The sequence below is a fragment of the Lethenteron reissneri genome, chromosome 57, assembly GCF_015708825.2.
Source record: "Lethenteron reissneri isolate LAM-NWPU_2019-01 chromosome 57, ASM1570882v1, whole genome shotgun sequence".
Classification (NCBI taxonomy): domain Eukaryota; kingdom Metazoa; phylum Chordata; class Hyperoartia; order Petromyzontiformes; family Petromyzontidae; genus Lethenteron; species Lethenteron reissneri.
In genome coordinates this window covers 5,909,352-5,919,011 of record NC_083835.1, presented here as the reverse complement: position 1 = coordinate 5,919,011, position 9,660 = coordinate 5,909,352, and the positions used below count along the sequence as shown (strand labels likewise).

General features: G+C 54.4%; 1 protein-coding gene across 1 annotated transcript; it reads right to left on the bottom strand.

The window, feature by feature from the left end:
- Positions 1-783: 783 nt before the first annotated feature.
- LOC133357214 (acanthoscurrin-2-like) lies at positions 784-3,967 on the bottom strand (the record flags this gene model as incomplete). Its single annotated transcript, XM_061575043.1, has 3 exons — positions 784-842; positions 3,492-3,688; positions 3,747-3,967. Coding segments are annotated over 3 exons (477 nt in total), but the record flags the coding sequence as incomplete, so codon positions are not given.
- Positions 3,968-9,660: the final 5,693 nt, after the last annotated feature.

Here is a 9,660-nt window from a genome sequence, read left to right as displayed (position 1 = left end):
CTACCGCTCCCCGCACACAGACAGACACACAGACACACACACAGACACACAGACACACACACAGACACACACACACAGACACACACAGACACAGACACACACAGACACAGACACACACACACAGACACACACATACACAGACACACAGACACACACACAGACACACACACAGACACACACACAGGCACACACAGACACACACACACAGACACACACACACAGACACACACAGACACACACAGACACACACAGACACACACACACAGCCACACACAGCCACACACACACAGCCACACACAGACACACACAGACACACACAGACAGACACACACACAGACACACACACACACAGACACACACAGACACAGACACACACACACAGACACACACATACACAGACACACAGACACACACACAGACACACACACAGACACACACAGACACACACACACACACAGACACACACACACAGACACACACAGACACACACAGACACACAGACACACACAGCCACACACAGACACACACAGACACACACAGACAGACACACACACACACAGACACACACACACACACACAGACACACACACACACACAGACACACACACACACTGACACACACAGACACACAGACACACACACAGACACACAGACACACACACAGACAGACACACACACACTGACACACACAGACACACAGACACACAGACACACACAGACACACACACACACAGGCGGTACGAATGCACATGGGGCCGTCCCGCAAGGCTCCGTGACGTCCCTTTAACATTCCTCCTCCTCGTCGTCTTCGCCGTTCACTCGGAATCGCAGCGGCCTCCACGCTGCAGATGTATGTAGACATCTAAATATGCTCATTTATACTGGCAGGAACCTCCTGGTTACACCAGCCCACAGGGGATTGTTGTGTCCGTCCGTCGTGCAGGGTACGGGCTGGGTGGGGAGGGAGGGGAGGGGCTGGGTGGGGAGGGTGGGGAGGGGCTGGGTGGGGATGGTGGGGAGGGGAAGGGTGGAGAGGGTGGGGAGGGGCTGGGTGGGGATGGTGGGGAGGGGAAGGGTGGAGAGGGTGGGGAGGGGCTGGGCGGGGAGGGTGGGGAGGGGCTGGGTGGGAGGGGTGGGGCTGGGTGGGGAGGGGCTGGGTGGGGAGGGGCTGGGTGGGCAGGGTGGGGCTGGGTGGGGGGTGGGAGGGGTGGGGCTGGGTGGGGAGGGGCTGGTCATCCCGTGGTGCCCTTATAAAACTCAACGTTTAACCTACTCACGCCGGCTTGTGCCCGCCCTCACAGTCGGCCATATTTGCGGAATACACCACGCCGCCGTTGACCCTGGCCATTGACCGAGCAACCCAACGTTCCTACCAGCTCCCTCCGCAGGAATGTGTTAGAACTTTATTATTTATTATATTATTTATTATATATATATTTGTATATGTTTTTTCACCGCCGCGCAGCCGCGGAGTGCGTGTTGAAGTCGCCTTTCTGGTTCCATTCTGGAGAGACTCGCTTTGTGCCTTCCACGAAAAATCGACACCGCCACCCACACACAGCTACACACAACCACACACAACCACACACAACAACCGTCATTCGCCACCTAGTGGCGGTGACGTCACCACGACGCTTGTGCCAGGATGTGTGCACCTTGAGGCTGCCACGTGAAGTGTCGAACGTCCGCTGGCAGGAGGTCACGGGGCAGAACCAGCAGGTGCCACGGGTCGACTGACTGAGATGAGCCAGAGCCGGTCCACCGGAACTCCTGAATTCCACAGAGATCCAGTCGGTACCGGTCCAGCTCCCGACAGAGGAGTGGCAGCCTCTTCTCCGCAGTGAGCGTTCGAACATTCCACGTGGCCACACGAAGTGGTTTTTCGTTGTTTCTGGAGGAGCCCCGAGGGTAAAGATTCAATCTCCTGGCTCCGCCAAATGGGGTTTGTCGAGGAGACGTCATAGACGCCTGTCCCCCCGAGGCCTCCGGCACAAGCTTGTTAATTAAATGATTCGGTCGTAGTTTAGTGGTAGTTAATTGAAGGTGGAGGGGTTACCAGCCCCTCGTACCCGTCGAGAGCCCCCATTTAGCCGCTGTGGTGGTCACAGACGCCATGAGGGGAAAGGCCAATTGGAATTGGCCCTCTCCCCCACAGCACTGTCCATGACATCGTTGCCCGTCCGGCACCACGAGGAGGTAGGGGGTTGTTTTACCGGACCCACCACCACCACCACTATGACCACCACCACCATGACCACCACCATGATCACCACCACCACCAAGACCACCACCATGATCACCACCACCACCATAACCACCACCATGACCACCACCACCAAGACCACCACCATGACCATCACCACCACCATGACCACCACCATGACCACCACTGCCACCACCGCCACGACCACCACGATCACGACCACCACGTGGTCACCGCTGTGACAAATTCCGCCTGTGTTTAGTTGCTGCCGCCACTGCTGCTACTGCTGCTACTGCTGCTACTGCTGCCGCCACTGCTGCTACTGCTGCTACTGCTGCTGCTACTGCTGCTACTGCTGCTACTGCTGCTGCTGCTACTGCTGCTGCTACTGCTGCTACTGCTGCTGCTGCTACTGCTGCTACTACTGCTGCTGCTACCTGCTTGCTGCTGCTACTGCTGCTGCTGCTACTGCTGCTACTGCTGCTTACTGCTGCTGCTGCTACTGCTGCTGCTGCTACTGCTGCTGCTGCTACTGCTGCTACTGCTGCTGCTGCTGCTACTTCTGCTGCTGATACTGCTGCTGCTGCTACTGCTGCTGCTACCACTACTGCTGCTGCTGCTGCTACAACTGCTGCTACCACTGCTGCTGCTACTACTGCTGCTGCTGCTACAACTGCTGCTACCACTGCTGCTGCTGCCTCCTGCTGCTGCTGCTGCCACTGCTGCTGCTGCTGCCAATGCTGCTGCTGCTACAACTGCTGCTACCACTGCTGCTGTGCTACTGCTACAACTGCTGCCACTGCTGCTGCTGCTGCCACTGCTGCTGCTGCTACAACTGCTGCTACCACTGCTGCTACTGACACTGCTGCTATTGCTGCTGGCACTGCTGCTGCTGCTACAACTGCTGCTGCTACTACTGCTGCTGCTACTGCTACAACTGCTGCTGCTGCTACTACTGCTGCTGCTACTGCTACAACTGCTGCTACCACTGCTGCTACTGACACTGCTGCTGCCACTGCTGCTGCTACTGCTGCTGCTGCTACCACTGCTGCTGCCACTGCTGCTACTGACACTGCTCCTACTGCTGCTGCTACTGCTGCTGCTGCTACCACTGCTGCTGCCACTGCTGCTACTGACACTGCTGCTACTGCTGCTACTACTGCTGCTGCTGCTACCACTGCTGCTGCTGCCACTGCTGCTGCTGCTACCACTGCTGCTGCTACTGCTACAACTGCTGCTGCCACTACTGCTGCCACTACTGCTGCCGCCGCGGTCTCATCTCGAGCACGCGCATTCAATGGCGGGGCTGTGCCTGGCCCACTACCGCCACTACCACCGCCACTACCACCACCACTACCACCACCGCCACCACCACCACCGCCACTATCACCGCCACCACCACCACCGCCACCGCCACCACCGCCACCGCCACCGCCACCACCGCCACCGCCACCACTACCACCACCGCCACCACCGCCACCACCGCTACCACCGCCACCACCGCCACTACCACCACCGCCACCGCCACCACCGCCACCACCGCCACCGCTTACCACCGCCACCACCACCACCGCCACTACCACCGCCAACACAGCCACCGCCACCACCACCACCACCGCCACCGCCACCGCCACCACCACCGCCACCGCCACCGCCACCACCACCGCCACCACCACCACCGCCACCGCCACCACCACCACCACCGCCACCACCGCCACCACCACCACCACCACCGCCACCACCACCACCGCCACCGCCACCACCACCACCACTGCCACCACCGCCACCACCACCACCATTATCTGATGTGCTGGATTCTTCTGCACGTGTGTCGCTTTATTTTGACAAGCGAAGGTTTGGTGGGTTTTTTTTTTATCTCCAAATACTTTGGTCCCTGGAAATTCTTTGTGTTATTTTTATTTGACACGCACGTATTTATTTTCCGTTGGTTAACGTATAAAGATGGCCCTTTTTTTGGCAGCGGTGACATTCCGAACGGACTTTGAAGGTTCAAGGTGGTGGGGTGGGGGGTGGGAGCCGTGGGTTTTAAGGATGGTTTTATTTATTTGACTTTTTTTAGATTTTCTTTTTATATTTGCTACAAAAAAATAAAAGAATTTGGGCAAACCAAGATTCACCGCCATCTGGCAAATGACGTTCACATTTTTTAGTGTTGTTGTTGTTCTGAGCTCAGGATGGTTCACGTAGCAAAAAAAAATGATTTTACGCAGAGACCCATAGTATCAGATAGAGACTCATAGATCGTATGTACAGAAACCCATAGACTTTACACAGAGACACATAGGATCACATAGAGGCTTATAGACTGACATAGACTCATATATTTGTCTATAGAGACTCATATACTTCACGCAGACACCCATAGCCTCATATAGAGGCCTATAGATGTTATACAGAGACCCATATACTCACTTAGACCCATAGACTTTAGATAGAGAGCCATCACATCACCTCTAGAGGCTTATGGACCCACATAGAGACGCATATACTTCTCGAAATAGTCCCATAGACGTTATGCAGAGACTCATAAGATCACATCGAGGCTTATAGACTCACATAGAGACTCATAGACCTCTCTATAGAGACCCATAGAGTTTACACAGAGACCCATAGGATTACATAGAGGCTTATAAACTCACATAGAGACTCATGGAGATGTCTATAGAGACTCATAGGATCACATAGAGGCTTATAGACTCACATAGAGACTCATAGACCTCTCTATAGAGACCCATAGAGTTTACACAGAGACCCATATGATTACATAGAGGCTTATAAACTCACATAGAGACTCATAGAGATGTCTATAGAGACCCATAGGATGACATAGAGGCTTTGAGATATTCTTGGGTCTTTTGGTAAAAGTCACGTAGATAAGTTTGTAATGTGAGGATATATCCGGGTCGCTGATGGATCACAACTCGTTACGATGATTGGCTCTGCCGGTCCTGGCCCATAGCCAATGGGGTAAGTCTAGGGGCGTGGCCATGACGTAATGGGAAGGTGACATCTGTAAGTAGGGGATTGGTTCTGCTGGCTTTGGCCACAGCCAATGGGGGGACGAGTCAGGGGCGTGGTCCCGGGAGCGTACGATGGAGTCTAGAAGATTCCATAGAGGTTAACCAGGATTGGTGGAAATGTACCACATGACCCGGGTATTAAATAGAGGTGGAGACGAACAACACGTGGTCAGATCTGGAACGAACAGAGGGTGAGGCCACGCGGGAGCGGGGTCCAGGCTGCCACGTGGTCCAGGCTGCCACGTGGTCCAGGCTGCCACGTGGTCCAGGCTGCCACGTGGTCCAGGCTGCCACGTGGTCTAGGCTGCCACGTGGCTGCGCGTGTTTCTCTCTCTTTTCTTCTCACGCTGTCTGTCAGCAGCGTGAAGGAGTAAGATAGGAGTGTTGTAAAAGAAAGACAAATAAAGACTGGATTCCAGAAGTCGCTTCCACGACCTTTGTTACAGGTTCAAAGAAAAAAAACAACAACAATAAACTACGACGCTTATAGATGTTACACAGAGACCCATAAACTCACGTAGAGAAACCTCTAGACTTACATAGATCCAAAAGCTCACACGGAGACTAAGTGACCGATAGATTGACTCACGTCGAGATCCGTATACTCACGGAGAAAAACCTTGAGGGTTGGTGGCCAACACCACGGCCATGCCGCCTTTGTCTGTGGCGATGTTTACACATCGCACCGGGTACTTATTTGAGGCTGAGTCGACCTAGGGGATGCCCAGGACCGGTGCACATCATCGTCACTGGTCTTGGTGCCGAGAGCGGGAATCGAACCCTGCTGACGGCCGGGTTCGTAGCGCAGCGTAGCTCTAACCGCTGCGCCACCGCTCCCCACAGCTGACGTGCACGCACGCAACAAAAAAGACAAAGATCCCCCGTGTAGCCTTAACAGACTGTTGGGGTAAGTGCTGTTAGCGAGCACCTGTGAAGGACGGAATGGTACAAGAGGGGGTGGGTGGCCAGCACCACGCCCGGCCGCATTTGTCTCCTCAGTGGCGATGTTTACACACCGCACCAGATACTAATTGAGGCCGAGTTGATCTAGAAGAGGCCCAGGACCGGTTCAGATAATTGTCACCGGTGTTGGCCTTGAGCGGGAATTTAACCCAGGGTCGCCCCACACACGCACACACGTACGCACATGCACACATGTACACTCACGTACACACACATACACACAACAACAACAACAAGAACCGCCATTCGCCATTAAGTGGCGGTGACGTCACCACGACGCTTGTGCCAGGCTAGGTGCACTTTGAGGCCACGTGAAATGTCGAACGCCCGCTGGCAGGAGGTCACGGGGCAGACCCAGATGCCACAGGTCGACTGACTGAGACGACGGGCTGATGCACCACCTGTGCCCCCTACTGTGCCAACTTGCTGTGCTTTAGCCAACCAGCACTCTGCTCGGTGTTGTGAGCGTCGCTCCTTTGCCCTCCGTTGTTGTTGGAGGGCGACTGCCTCCAACTGCCCAGTAGCGTCCTTCACGAGACTCCTCCACAGAGGCCGATTTTGACACCGCTGGTACCAGCTATCGGCAAGTCCACTCAGCTCCACATCCTCCTGTACCACATCACTCCATCTCTTCTCTAGCCCGTGTCGCGCCCGTTTAGCACCCCTCGATCCGGCCGAATAAAAGCTGTTTAGGCATGCAGTGGCTGGGCATGCGGGCTACATGACCCAGCCAACGCAGCATTGCCTGCTGGAGGAGCTCACCGATGGGACTTTGTCCAGATCTTTCAAGGATTTGTGAGCCCCTCACACAATCCAGCCTGGTTAAACCCAGGATGGATCGTAGGCAGGCCAGCCTAAAGGTTTCAAACCGGTGAAGATGTTTGATTAGGGGGTCCACGTTTTGCAAGCATAGAGAAGGGAGGGAATGACTGTGGCTGAGAAGACCTGAAGCTTCGTGCGAAGCGACAGACCAGGTAGCTTCCACACAGCGTTATGCAACCGATCAAAAGATAATGCCGCTCGACTGATTCGGAGTGAGACCTCTGCTGTTAAACTGGAGCCGGTTATGAGCACGCTGCCCGCGTATGGGAAACTCTCCACTCTCTCCACTACTGCCCCATCACCGATTGGGAGTTGTGGGGGTGGAGTGTCTGATGGTACAAAATACCCATGCAGGTGCTTAGTTTTTTTGGTGGGGCTGATGGTAAGGCCCCACCTCTTAGTGGCACGCTCCAGTCTCAGCAGCAGCGTCTCCAACTCCTCCTCTGAGTGAGAAGCAAATTACCAGATCATCGGCATACATAAGGTGGTTGACCATTAGGGAGCCATCCCTTGATCGCACCTGGGCATCGATCAGCCTCCCATTGTATTTGTACCAGATGGAAATTCCTCCGGTACAGCTATTGAAGGCTTCGCGAACTACTTGGTCGAAATCAATGTTAAATAATGTGTCGCACCCCAAGGTGAACAGGGAATGGCTCCAACTCCCGGCCACGTAGTTTTACCCGGGCCCGCTCACCATCATGAAGGTTCTTAATGGTCATGAGCAGAGGGTCAGGGACTCCGAAATCACGAATAACAACCCAGAGCCCAGGCCTACTGATGGTATCATAGGCCTTGACCAGGTCAATAAAGCAGAGATGTAGGTCTTGTTGAAATTCCATACACCTCTGCTGTAGCAGACGGACAGAAAATATGGCATCTGTGCAGGACCACCATTTCGTGAAACCGCATTGAGGCTCTGCAAGCCTTTCCTCAGCGTACCTAGCAAGGCGATGTTGAATAATCCTTGCCAGGACCTTTCCCAGCACACTGAGGAGTGAGATGCCCATGTAGTTGTTACAGTCTGTGCGGTCCACCTCCTGCGGAACCCGTCCAGTAGTCCAGACTGTTGTTATGATGTCATATAGGGCAGTTTGTGCACAAACGCCACCCTCCCTCAGCATTTTGCTTGGGAGAGAATCTCTGCCCGGTGCCTTTCCTGGTCTCAGACTCTGGATCGCCTTTAGTACTTCCTCAACAGATGGCACCTCAGCCAGCCACTCACAGGGGGTGACTTCTTCCAATATTTGAGGCACCGCAGCCTCAGCAGGGTTATCCCCACTTTGTGCCATGATGTTTTCCTGGCTGAGGGATTTCCCCTCCCCCAAGATCTCACAGAAATGTTCTGCAAATCTGCAAACCTGTTCCTGGGGGTCAGAGATTGGATCACCGTTTTTTCCCCTAATGATGGTAATAGGTGTGGCGCTGCAAGTTACTTTTTTGATGGAGTTAAATAGCGATTTGTGATCGCGGACCATTGAGGCAGACTCCATCTCCTCAGCAACCCACGACCACCACCCATCCTTGCAGCGCCTCACTGCTCTCTGAACCTCTGAGCGAAGGCTGTGGTAAGCCTTCTCATTCTCCGACGTGGGATGATGTAGCCGATGAGAGTGGGCCTGTCGCTTTTTCTCAGCCACCACCACTTTGTCAACCAGGGTCTCTGGGTAGCCATTGCAGCTGCATGAGCCACAATCCTAAACCTCGTCCATTTCCCCTCGACATCAGGAGTGGGGGACGATGCCAACCCCAGCCACAAGCGATGATGAAATTCTCACTTTCAACTTTCATCAGCAAGCTTAGACCATGCCACTAAGGGTTTGAATAGGGTTCTGGGTATACACCCAGCACCGGAGTGAAAGAATGGCAGGCGTATTTTACATGGTCAGTGGGTAGATCAGCTCCACAGTAGGTCCTGGTGTCTAGGACATGGGCTCGCATCCACTGGTCCGTCACTATATAGTCCAGCAGATGTTCTTGCTTGGACCCGGCATGCATCCATGATGTTGTGTGGATGTGCCGCTGCCGGAACAGCGTGTTGGTAATTACAAGCCCATGGGCTGCTCAAAATTCTAGCAGCCTCCTTCCGTTATTATTGAGCTGATTTGGCCCATGCCTCCCAATCACTCCAGACCAGGTGCCAGCATCGTGACCAACTCGGGAATTGAAGTCACCCAACAAGATGACTCTATCCCGAGTGGCCACTTTCGCTAGCACCTGTGACAGGAGTTCATAGAAGGCATCTGATTCATCGGCCTTGCCTGCATCCCTCCATGGATGTTCGTCTTCAGTGGGGGCATAAGTAACCACGACCACCGCTCCTCGCCTCTGGTTGATGGGAAGGCGAGACCAATTTAGCCTGGGGCTTACAGCTTTGCACACCTCACCGCCACACTCTCACGCCCCCCTCATTCTTTTGTTCAGAAGAAGAGCCACTACCTGTTGTTTGGCAGTCTTCTTCTCCAAGAAGAGGACTGTCCACCCCTCATGGTGGCAGGAGCCAGAGCCGGTCCACCTGACCTCCTGAATGCCACAGAGATCCAACCGGTACCGGTCCAGCTCCCGACAGAGGAGTGGCAGCCTCTCCTCCGCATTGAGCGTTTTAACATTCCACGTGGCCACACGTAGTGG